This window comes from Oenanthe melanoleuca, chromosome 8 (genome assembly GCF_029582105.1).
Source record: "Oenanthe melanoleuca isolate GR-GAL-2019-014 chromosome 8, OMel1.0, whole genome shotgun sequence".
NCBI classification, from domain to species: Eukaryota; Metazoa; Chordata; class Aves; order Passeriformes; family Muscicapidae; genus Oenanthe; species Oenanthe melanoleuca.
This window is the reverse complement of record NC_079342.1, coordinates 22,010,674-22,023,285: the sequence shown is the minus strand read 5'-3', so window position 1 is coordinate 22,023,285 and position 12,612 is coordinate 22,010,674. Positions and strand designations below refer to the sequence as shown.

The following is a 12,612-nucleotide window of genomic DNA, read 5'->3' as shown; positions in this document are numbered from 1 at the left end:
CTATCATGAAAAATAAGCCATTCAAATAAGCAATATTTTTTTTCTTAAATTATTTCTAGCAATAAACTCTAAAGAGTTGAATTCATCAGTACTGGACCCCAGATCCTCTTCTCAGCTCCCATACATCACTGCACTCCAACTTCCAACCTTGTCAAATCCCACAGATTCAGATGAGGGCTGACTTTTTAAATTTCAAAGTCAATTACATTATAAACTTGCATGTGATACAAAAACGATCTGTAGAAAAAGCAGGGAATCAGAATCAATCAAAACAAAAAAGTTTCCTTAAAACTCACACAAATATTCATGGGAGAGCTAATCTTGTCTGAGGCCAGGGGGATGAACATGGCAACAATGACAGACCCTTCCAGTCCTGCTTTCTATTAATTTCCACAAATCTTTCTTTTTTTCAGGCACTCATTTACACAGAGGAGTCTATGCCAGGATTTGGTTCTTCTAACACAGAAGTCAATACAGCCCATTTTTGTTTACAAAGTCATCTCCAGTGAGAACTGCCTTGTGAGCAAACAGAGCCTTTCAGTCAATAACCAGCCACAGCAGCACAGCCCTGTGGGGAAAACCTCACCTCAGAGCCATAAAGTTGTTTTACTTGGCACCAAAGCAATAAATGTTCCTTCTTACAGAGGTGTATTTTTAACCAAGTAGATGAAACTCATCCATAACACAGCACCCCCCAGTTTGTCTCTCAGCAGCCACAACACACTGCTGACTCAGCTGGATTTGGATACTCATTATCTCTCACACAATGCAGAGGCAAAGGAATTAACATTCTTCAAAACTAGAATAAAATTCTCTTCCCAGCAATGACAGAAGTAACACAGTCAGACACGGATCTATGTGCAAAGTCAAGTTCCACACCATGGAGCACGTTAAAGGCTATGGAACACATTTTAAAGTAGGATTTTAAGGATTTTTTAACTTTCAGAGATTATATTGTCTTAACATTCCTCAGCAAAAGTAGTTTCTTTGATAGGGGAATCAGTAATAATTAAAGCTTCTGCAGATACAAGGAAAAGAGTTGTATAAAATGTCTATGCTTGGAACATGGTTTCACAAGGTGCAGACATGAAAAAGTATCAGAAAACAACCTGATTTATTTGCAATCTGTGAAAAAAAATCTGTCACCCAGTTCTCCAAAGCATTCAACATTTCTAGTGAAGAGAAAAAAATAGCAGAAATACAACTATTTCAAGAAACAATCACAAATCTTGCAATCCTAAAATTAAGTTAAATTATGGATCCAAAGTAGGTTGATTCATTCAAGCCATCTGCTTTTTTATTGACATGAGAAAAAAACCCAAGTAAATAGAAATATTCAGAACATGTTTATCTGATTTCTCCCATTTTTCTAAGTCCCAGATACTTCCCAGATACTTGCTCCCCATAGGTAAGAGGAGGAAATCATGTAAATTTTGCTCTTATTCAAAAACAAACAATAAAAACCCGCTAACCCAAACCCCTTATAAACCAGTACCAGTATCAAGTTTCCATATGCACATTGTTACATTACAGTCCTTCTATCATATGTAAAATAATGCTCAAAATGTGTGTTTATAGAGATATTTTCTTCAGAGGAAAAACAACCACTGTTTATCCATGCTTTTAAGCAGAATGCAAAGAATTACAGTGCATGCATCCGTGCCTTTCACAAACACATACTTGAGCCAATGGATTCAAGTATAGCATGTTCGGGATTGTAAATGTGTCAAGATAACCCGAACAACATTGGCAGCAATTCTTTACCCATTGTATCACCATCAGACATGACATTTATTTTATTTAGACAAAAAATCTAATATACACACGGGAAAATATATTACCTCACCTATAATATAGTTTCATAAAATATGTTAGAATTAATATAGAGAACACAGAGAAGTTGACACCTCCAGAACAAATTACAACGCAGGTTCTTGGGATAACTCCTATGTCAGTTTGCTCTTCCTTCCAATATAGGAATTTAAATAAATTTACATTTAGCACTGATATTCCTGAAAAGGCTTATAAACAATTTAGACAATTACAGTGGAATCATTCTCTCACAAAAAATCCCCAAACCAAACCAAACCAAACCAAACCTCCAAACCTGGGGAAAAACCAGACAGTAACTTGGTATTACCTTTAGATTGGGCAACCAAGTTCACAAAATAAGCCGGGTAATAATCCTGCCAAAAATTCTTCCATCTGATATAAATACAAATGCTACATCTTTTAAGGTTATGCTTTAATTTGCAGTATCTGCAGTATCTGCAGTACCTGCATATACTATAAAGCAACAGGTTGGGTATTTCTGTATCAACAGGATTCTTCTACTGAAGGGACAACTTTTACATATTTTATAGAATGGACATTTCTAAAGAATGCAGAATGCAACTGAGAATATTCAAGCACAAAGATGTGAAAAACAATGAATAAGAGCAAATATTGCCAGACTTAGCCTTGCTGTAACTCTAAGGAAAGGAGAGAGCTAATGGAGCTGGGATGCAACGGGATGTGAGGCAGCACCATCTAATGAAATCACATTCATCAGTGCAAACACATTTCCAACACCACAGTACAAACCACCCTCCCCCATTCTGTGTTCTCAATAAAAAAGCATCCCGTCTAGTGATGAGCACGAGATACCCCATTTCTGAATTTTTCCTGCAGAAGGGAATATTTTACAAAAGGATGTGTGTCTGGCTATCTGCTTTCAGCAGTTTCCAGAGCACAAAAGGGCAGGATATACCCCCCAGTCCCTTGAATCTCAACCCTCAGGCCACCAGTGATGAGAGATCTCAACACACCAGTCCCAGTGAGGCACCAAACTGCTTCAGAAGACAGAAACTTGTCCACCTGCAGTTCATTTTGCTTAAAATCATAAATATACGGTGCTTGTTCCCTCTGTGCAGAAAGGAGATCAAGAAATGCCTCTGGAATTGGCTCATCTGGTGAAGCGTTACCATCCCCTCTGGGACTAGCCCAGTGGGAAGCATACCGGGCTGACAATGGCAACGACGTGGGTTTGATCCTTGTGCGGGCCATTTAATAAAATACAAATCTGATGGTCCTGGTGGGCCCCTTCTAACTTGGAAGGATTGCAGCATAATAAAATGTGACTCAAGTTCTTGTAGTAGTACTGAATGCAAACACCAGTGCTCATCACAAATGGCCTACATCATCTCTTTCATTAGTATAACTAAATATCACTAGAACTCTATTATTAGTAACAAGTGAGTAACTGCTCCCTCACGGCACCCGCCGAGGGCTTGGGACTCTGGCCTGGGAACAGCGGAGGTGGGGCGGCCCCTCACCTGACAAAAGTGTCGCTACGGGCTGTCCCCAGGTGGCTTTAGGCAGTGTCCCCGCTGTGTCCCGGCAGGATCCCGGCTGCGTCCCGGCTCGGTGCCGGTGCGGTCCCGCTCACGGACCGCCCCGAGCTCCCCCCTCACACCCAGCCCTCACGCACCGCCGCCCGCCAGGGGGCGCCCGCGGCCGTCACCGCTGCGCCCCGCGCGCCCGGAAGGCGCGCGCCGGTTCCGCTCCTGACGTACATTCCGGGCGGCGGCGCGGCCATGGCGAGCGATTTCTACCTGCGCTACTACGTGGGGCACAAGGGGAAGTTCGGACACGAGTTTCTCGAGTTCGAATTCCGGCCCGACGGTGAGAGCGGGGCGGGGGGCGCGGGGGAGGCAGGCGTGCTGCCGAAGGACGGGCTGGCGGGCCGCGCGTACCCCCGGCGTGCTTTAATGCCCGGCCTCTCCCCACAGGTAAGCTGCGCTACGCCAACAACAGCAACTACAAGAACGATGTGATGATCCGGAAAGAGGTGAGGGCAGCGCGGCTGAGGGCGATGGGCCAGCAAAGGAGACTCTGGGCAGGGCTCGGGGTTGCATTTCCTTGTGGGCAGGGTTGAATTTAATTCTCTGTCGGAATGTTGTGTCCAGGCTTACGTGCACAAGAGTGTGATGGAGGAGCTGAAGAGAATAATCGACGACAGTGAAATCACAAAAGAAGATGATGCTCTGTGGCCTCCTCCTGACAGAGTGGGCCGACAGGTAGGGTGCACAGTGTCTCTTCTAATTGCTCTTTATTTTGCCTCAGTGGCAGTGGTTGTGGATTCTAATACGATCCACAGACCTGCTGCATTTGATATCTTTTTTTATAGAAATTTGTAATAAAAATAACCATAAAAACAGTACTGAAGTATTTCTGTAACTGGTACCATGAAGCAGTGAGTTCCCATAACCTTTTATTTTTCAGGAGCTCGAGATAGTAATTGGTGATGAACACATCTCCTTTACGACGTCAAAAATCGGTTCCCTCATTGATGTAAATCAGTCCAAGTATGTACTCTTCTTATGCTGCCCTTGTTTCTATTTATTCAATATATTAGAACTTCCTAATTATTTGGTACATGTATTTTATATTGTTTCAAAGTACATGAATCAGCTCCTAGGGGCACCAGTGCTCTGTGTTGCAGCACAATGTGCCAAATGCCTTCAGACTGTGGCGTTGCTGGCTGTGTTCTCAAACTGACTGAGAGCAAACCTCACCGTAGGAGCCCTGTTACACACATACACAGTCTGAGCTGCCATTGGCCCCTGTTTGTACCAATTCTTTGGTACAAGATAACTGTATTTCACCTAAGCTGTAAAGACTGACTCTTTGGGGGGAGAAGAGTAAAATCCTAAGTGTTGTTGATACTTGCTTTCATGATAAAGGTGCATATTTTTAATGTTCACTGTTGGAGTACAGAATATTTAATCAATCAGTGTAGAATGAACCAAATCTGTTAATGTCTAAGCTGACCTTTAAAAAACATCATATAGGCTTTGGGGTTTTTTAATACATTAGTTCTGTAACCTATTCTCAAAGATCAACAGTCTTAATATTTTTCTTTCCGCCTTTCTTCCTTGTGTTGTGCGCTGAAGAGATCCAGAAGGCTTGAGAGTGTTCTACTATCTGGTTCAGGACCTTAAATGTCTCGTCTTCAGTCTTATTGGACTCCACTTCAAGATTAAGCCAATTTAATCAGACAGACTGAAGTTTGTATTGCAGTGTTAGCAGGAGGGATGGGAAGGGAGGAGGCTATTCCAGTTCTTCAGTTCTCCAGTTTCTGAATTCTTTTTGTACTTTAGATTATTTTTTGATTGTTGTTTTTGTTGTTGTTACAAACTGTCAATGTCTCAATAAAAGGGTGAGATTCGCATTTTTAATTTTTAAGCGGTGGTGAGAGACTGACTTCTAACACTTTTATAATAGTGCATTCAGAGTGTCACTTGTATCACCCACACACTGTGTGTACTATGCAGCAGTAAAAAAAGGAATGAAGCCTGGCTCTGTGAAATGAAACTTTTGCCAGCTGTGAAGCCAGACTTTTCTATCTTGAACTGGGTGTTCTGTTGGGCAGACAAGAACAGTATGTGACTCTGCACAGGATAACTGGTTATAGCAGACACACATCGCCTTCATCCCAGCCTGGGGTTACCTGCTTGCCTCCAGAGCAGAGACAAACTACAGGCCATCCAGGATCTTCACTGATCGTCCTGTTCAGCTGCAGTGAAACTGAAAAGCAACCTGGAATGTATTTCGTTTAGTTCTGGGCTAGCAGATCTGTTGTGCCGCATTAGTTAAAAGACTTTGAGGGGTCCCCCACAGGCCCCGAGGGTGGACCCCATGGCAGTACTGCCAAACCGCGCTTTTGCTACCTCTTAACACACGTGTTCTCTACGAAGACGCTGCGTTTAAAAAACAAAACGCGGTTAATTGACGTGTAATGTTGAAAACACCAATGCCTCCCGCTCTCTTTACCCTTCCCACAGGCGCCTCCCGCCGTCCCGCGCGGCGGGGCGGTGGCGGCCGCCATCTTGGCTAAGGGCAGACGTGACTTCGCGTCTGCCCAGGCGGGCAGGGAGCGCGGAGCCGCCATCTTGGCTGAGGGCACGCGGGTTGCAGGGAATTGCACGGAATCCGCTCGGCCATGGGGGTAGGTGAGATCTTTGGCCGGAGCCCCGCGGGCCATGAGGGTGAGGGGAGCTTTGGCCGGAGACCCGCGGGCCATGGCTGTGAGGGGTGCCGGGCCGGGCCGAGCTGACGCCCCTCCGCCGCTTGCCTTGCAGAGGATCGGGCTGCAGCTCCGCGCCACGCTGGAGAACATCACCCGGCTGCGGGCCGAGGGCCAGGACTTCCGATGGTACCTCAAGGTGCGGGGCCGCGGGGCCGGGGCCGGGGCCGGGAGCGGCGCATGTCCCTGATTATTGACAGCTTTCAACCTTACGATTTGTGTTCTCCAGCTGAAATGTGGGAACTGCGGTGAAGTCTCCGAAAAGTGGCAGTACCTGCGGCTGATGGTGCGTGTGCCCCTCGTAACCTACCTCTGAGCAAAAATGAGAACACAAACGTGCCTCTTACACTCGTATCCACATCAAAGATGTGACAACTTACCCTCTAGATGAGATCGTTTTTCAACAGCTATATGCATTTAGAGAATTGTCATGTTCCGTATTAACAGAAATATTTGGAGACTGTTAATTGACATGCCATTTGAATGGTGACCATTGGTAAGAAAGTAGTACACCTTTTTTTAAATAAAACACTTCTCTGTAAAAATTTAATTTAAAGAAAGTTTTTGAAGTGGTATCAAAATTGGGTTGTGCATGCAGCATATTTCTCTGATGCTGATGGAATCCTTTTGGATAAGATTAGGCAAATCAAGATGATTTAAGCATGCTTAATCAGCATTTGGAAGCTGAAAAAGCAGGATAAAATTTGTCAGAAATACTTGTCTGTTCTTGGCAATAATCATCCCTTTTCATTGCATACAGCTGAATGGTAAGAAGTTATTTTGAAGAAAGTAGAGCATGCCTATATGGATAAGACATAAATAGCATAAATATGTTATTCCCTATGTAACGTCTAGAACAGAATTATTCTTTGATAATCACAGCTTGTTAAATTGTTAATCTCTGTAGTTAAAAACAAAAGCTGCCTTGTTGCAGTATTTTTAGAAAGCTAAAGATCATTGTAAAAACTACCTTACCTTTGCAGAGGTTTGCAGTGGCTCAGCTGAAGTGGTTAAAGATGTCTCTCTCTTGTGATGGATTTTAGGACAGTGCTCCCCTGAAGGGTGGCCGAGGAAGCGCCACCATGGTGCAGAAGTGCAAGCTGTGCTCCAGGGAGAACTCCATCGGTATGTGCTTGGACGCTGACCAGACATCATCATTTTACAGCTTATCTTTTAGTCCCCATTTTTGCTTGACATCCTTTGTAAAGAGTTTTCACCAGGGATTTCCTCCCTTGTGCACGGGTGCTTGAGTTCCCAACAGGCACATTCTGGACACCACGTTCAGGGAGACAAGGCCTCCTAGTGAGTCCAGGCTTCTGCACGAACAAAACTCATCTGTACTGTTATTTTACAAAAGCATGCAAATCTTTTTGAATTTGGTATGGAAAAATGGTGCAGTGTAAACTTCTCAGGAGAAGGGAGAAAAATCGAATTATATCTTTTGAAGATCAGCTGCAGGAAATGCTTGCTGACTTTTTCTTTTGCTTTGTATAAGGAAATTGCTGTGAAAGAAGATCCTGGTGCTTGGTTTGTGCTGAATAAACTGAAGACATAGTGCCACTCACTTGTATACTTTTTTCTTTTTGTTTTAGATATTTTAAGTCAGACAATCAAGCCTTACAATGTAAGTTTGTTTCCTCTTCCATGTAACAAGTGAAAGATAAACAAGCAGTAACAAACAGTATTTTGAGTTTTTGCTTTGTCATCTTCCTTCAAGTACACAAAAAGCTGGTCTTGTCTGTGGGCAGAAATTATTTTGTAGACTCCCGCACAGTCTCAAGTGTAGAATAATCTGATACAATTCAAAAGCCAGCACAGAATTGTATCACCCAAATTAGAGGTGATTATATAATGCCCCTCTAGGTTTCCTTTTGAAGGCTTCCTCATGGCAGATTAAGAAATTCTAGTTGGTGACCACCCATGAAATGAGCCCTAGGGTTTTGCTATCCCCTGGGACAGTTTTGCCTTTAGAGTAATCCATTCCTAGACTAATGCTTGTCACCGTCTCTATTAGATGGAAATTAATGATTTTCTTAATAACAGGCTGAAGACAGTGAGAAATTCAAAACAATTGTGGAGTTTGAATGCCGAGGTCTGGAACCAGTTGACTTTCAGCCACAGGTGAGTCCTTATTTGTGATTCAGTTCTGTTTTTAAAAGCACTTTTTCTACAGTGATAAAATACATGCTATCTGAAATCGAAATGGTTCTGGAACATCTTAGACCTTCTCAGGTTCCCATCCTTCCACAGTTCCTTGTTTTCCTTCATTTGACTCAAGAAAAAAACCGAACAGCTAACACGAACAGCTGGTATTCTCTGTGCCAGTAAAATCTAAAACTAAGCACACCTTGGAGTCATACTCAAAGTGCCTCATAGGTGACTCACTGTTAATCTGAATTCATATGACAGGCCTTCACTACCAAAGGAAGTCTTTCCCAAAGGGAAAGTGCAGCATTAGATGGAGCACCACTTGCTCCTTGGTGCATTACAGAGCTCATCAGGCTCAGGTTATGAACACATTTCAGTGTGTGTCCTCTAAAAAACAAACAGATTTTCTTTGGGGTTGACATCACCAGAGCCACGGGAAATGAACACTGGCATTTTTCCATTTGCAGCTTGAGCAGACAAAGCCTCAAGATTAGTGGTAGTTACAGGCTGGTGCAAAGCACACCTCAAGGTTCAGAGTTAAAGGATTCTGCAGGGCCATAGTGACTCATCTCTTGTGCATGGTCATGCTCTATGCCACTTAACTCCCTGCTATATTTAACCCATTATTCCAGTCGGATTAGGTGTAAATAGACTGACAAATATAAACCTGTCTTATCCTTCTCTCAGGCTGGGATGCTGTGCTAAGAAACAGCCCAAAAAAGCCAATCCTACAACGAATTTGATATAAATAGAATCCCCAATGCAGTCTGCTGGGGGAGGTCTTTATTTAAGTGAAATCCATCTTTTTGATGAATGGTTATTCCTGTATTCCAGAATGGTTATTAGTTTATTCCTGCTTGAAAGCTTTGCAATCAGACTCAGGAACTTGCACTTAAAGAAGAATATGGCAAGACTACAAAATGTAGCTGTTTATAGCTCTGCATCCTAGCTGCAATTTTATCTACAGGACAAAGACTTCACAGCTGTAACAAAAATTTTAATTTAATATTCTGAGTTTGTTGCACTTGACTAGAGAGTACTTGAATCCCTGAAGAGGTGTTTCAGTGAATTTTTGGATGCCTAAATCAGTAATCGAGAGTTTTCTGATGCTCAAATGACTTCTGCAGTTCTGAACAATTTTCTCAACTGCTTTATATTTGGCATGATCCAAGCCAGCCTGGCTTCTGGATAGCCCTATGTCTGACTTTTTATTAGCACTCAACATGGGATGTGGCCACTCTATTTTCTCTGTATGTTTTGGTACACATAATACAACCAACACCTGGAGTAAATTTTAGGTGACTTAATGCTTGCGTGTCTTATTTAAATTTAAAAAAAAACCCGTCCACCGCCACAAAACATTTGAGTATTAGAGAGGAGAAACTATCCTTTGTTTCTCTGATATAAACCCTCATTTTAGACCTAGTGCAGAAGTTTGCAATTGCAGTCACATGGCTGGTGAGTGGCTCCAGGTGGCAAAAGCAGGATTTCTTTCATTTTTCTGGTGTTTGTTCTATACTTAGCTCAGTTTTTGACCCACGATGCTCATCTTCCTCTCCTCCCCAGCAGCTCCCTTGACACGGGCTTCTGACAGTCACCAAAAGGCCACTGTGCCCTGCAGATCCCTCTCCTGTTGTTAGATTTGTTAATCTGCCACACTCTGTGGTTCATTTAAGTCCCAAGTGCTTAACCTTCCATTCAAATCCCCAAATATTTTAAAGTCCCTTGGCTTACTTTGGACATTCTTAGAGCTAAATGCCTGACTAGCACAAATGGGGATTTCTTTATCCAAAATGCAAGTGTAGATCCCCTGAAAACCAGGAAGAAGTTACCTTTGATTTTTAGCCATTTGTTAATAAAATTCTGTAGTTAGAATTTGCAGCATAAGAAACCTTACTGTGTGCTACAGAAGTGGCTGGGATTTTTAAATGTGCTTTTAAAACTAGTAAATCTTGCTGTACAGCTTGGTAACTCTAAAGCCTAAAGTGAGAGAGCTGTTCCTATAGAAGCTAAACCAGAGCACCTTCCTAGAGCTGTCCTTTCTCCGCTCTTTAAAAACAGCAACAGTGTTTGCTGTTGGCAAACAGATGGCAGTGAAGAACTGTCCCCTGTGAAATGCTTGTTTGGGATACTAATCTGTTCACTCAGCCAGCTGATCCTCCTTACACATAAAGCTTACTTGTCACTTGTGTACATAAATCCAATACAAGCTGCTCCTTCTCTAGAGTGTCTTGGATTCTGACAATATTCAAGCTAGAACTATTAATTTCCTTCCACGTTTTCCACTACTTTCCTTACAGTGTATTATGAAGCTATTATGCCTGTGTGGACTCTGAACACAAAGCTATTAGTAGTAATTGGATGCTGCTATATATATTCTTAGAAACTAAGGTTTAACGTTATCTAGAATAGTTGGAAATACTTTTTTTTTTTCTGGGAAAAATAGAGGAACAGTGTTTCCCGCATTTTACTCTGGCTGCCTGGATTGAATTTTCCCAATGTACAAGCAGGTCCCAACCTTATACTGAGCCTAACTAGGAAAGAACTTCCCATTCTTTCTACATAATTTTAAAGAAATACAGTACATTTTTGTGCTGAGCGACTTTCTTTAAATGTTTAAATGATCATATTTATTATTTTGTCAGTACAATGTAATTTAAAAAAACTTTCTGCAAATGTGTTTGCAGGCAGGGTTTGCTGCTGAAGGCGCAGAATCTGGCACACCTTTCAATGACATAAACTTGTTAGAAAAGGTATGTTGTCTTAGTTTCACTAGCAAAACCACTTATGTAGATTGCTTTCCCCATGTCATTAGTCCAAAATACAAACCCTAGACTGGTTTTGCTCTTCCTGTAGCCACAGGAAGGCCACAGCTGGAGAGAGAAACTGAATAAAGTATGAACAACTACCATTACCAACACTGTCATTTTTGGAGTAACAATTTGTTAACTTAGCAGCTGACAAAGATTTCAGTCACTCAGGAATTCCAGAGAGCAAGAACCTGGAATACTAAATGGCTGGGGTTATTAAAGTAGTGAGTTTATTTTTCTAGGAAGATCCCTGCCCATTGTCCTGTGCACAGAGAGGTTGAAAAGTAATATAGACACTGTCCTTCAAAGCTCAGGACAATGACACCAGCATTGCAAATCTTCCTTGGCTGTGAGCAGGAATCTCAAGGTCAAATCTGTTCCCTGGTATCCTACTTGGCAGGGATCTGCTTGTCTGCTTACCCACCTGACTAGGGTATTGTAAATGATAGATAATCCTTTTACCTGCCATGGCTGCTGTTTGTCCACTACAGGCTGGGGACTACATAAGAAAATAAACCCCAGCTATATATATGTGTGTATATATATATATATATATAAACTCTGAGACTGAAGCTCATTTAATTTCCGATTTGTGCTCTTGCTACTCTCACCTGCTAAAATTTAACTTTCTACAGATATCTAAGACCCAAACTTTGAGTAAAGTTTAGTTCCAGTTTGAATTCCAGTCTGTGTGCATTCTGTCCTCTGTGACTAACACAGTGAACTCTTATTTCCCACAGGATTGGAATGACTATGATGAAAAAACAAAGGAATCTGTTGGAATCTATGAAGTTACCCATAAATTTGTAAAATGCTGAAGTTCATACCCCAAACAAATTATAACATGGTTATTGATGGAGGAGCTGTAAACATCACATATGCCGTTTCCTTGGAGTTACTTTTATACATGGCTGCACTTCAGAAATGGAAACCCAAGCTCACAGAATCATTAAGGTTGGAAAAGATCTCCAAGATCGAGTTCAACCTTTGACCGACATCACTGAGTTGTACTTTCTGTCGCCAGCATGCCCTAATAAAATATTTCCCATGGAGCACTTGGAGATGGCCTCAGTACAAATTGAAAATAGTACATATTGACTGAACTGTGCCATGTCCTTAATGTTGTGGGGTTTTGGAATTAAGTTGTTGTGGTGGACTGTAGCTTAGCTACAATAAATGGATATACTAACTACTTACACAACTTACAGCCTTAAAGGTTTTCATAGTTGGTCACCAGGAAGTACCCACATTTGATTCTCTACCATAAGCAAATAAAGTCTTCCCACTCACCACTCCTATCATAAGGAAATGGTTACAAGCATTAATAAAGGCACTGTGTTAACTCTTCAAGGGAACAGCTGTACCTTTAAGCAGCTTTCTGCCACTTCAGGTAAAGACTGAGTTTCCTGTGAACACTTATTGAGCTTCACTGCTGCTGACATTTACATAGTTACAGTGCTCTGTAAAGCAAGTTATCTTTCCAAACATATTATTAAGTAAACCTCATTTCTAGGTGAAGACAGACTTTGTACTCCTTGGCAAGTGCACTCACAATCTTGCTAGGATTACAGGTATAACATTACAGGA

At 42.0% G+C, this 12,612-nt stretch overlaps 2 protein-coding genes across 2 annotated transcripts; both read left to right on the top strand.

Annotated features, from left to right (window-relative positions):
• The first annotated feature begins 3,497 nt into the window (after window positions 1–3,497).
• MAGOH (mago homolog, exon junction complex subunit) lies at window positions 3,498–5,226 on the top strand. The gene is made up of 5 exons (XM_056497047.1): window positions 3,498–3,663; window positions 3,771–3,829; window positions 3,948–4,058; window positions 4,264–4,346; window positions 4,935–5,226. The coding sequence occupies exons 1-5, from the start codon at window positions 3,576–3,578 to the stop codon at window positions 5,032–5,034; spliced, it is 441 nt and encodes a 146-aa protein (XP_056353022.1). The 5' UTR covers window positions 3,498–3,575; the 3' UTR covers window positions 5,035–5,226.
• A 625-nt stretch (window positions 5,227–5,851) lies between these two features.
• On the top strand, window positions 5,852–12,086 carry CZIB (CXXC motif containing zinc binding protein). Its single transcript, XM_056497046.1, has 8 exons — window positions 5,852–5,989; window positions 6,123–6,206; window positions 6,297–6,353; window positions 7,111–7,192; window positions 7,660–7,691; window positions 8,111–8,188; window positions 10,903–10,968; window positions 11,766–12,086. Exons 1-8 carry the CDS (start codon window positions 5,984–5,986, stop codon window positions 11,841–11,843), a joined length of 483 nt encoding a protein of 160 aa, XP_056353021.1. The 5' UTR covers window positions 5,852–5,983; the 3' UTR covers window positions 11,844–12,086.
• Window positions 12,087–12,612: the final 526 nt, after the last annotated feature.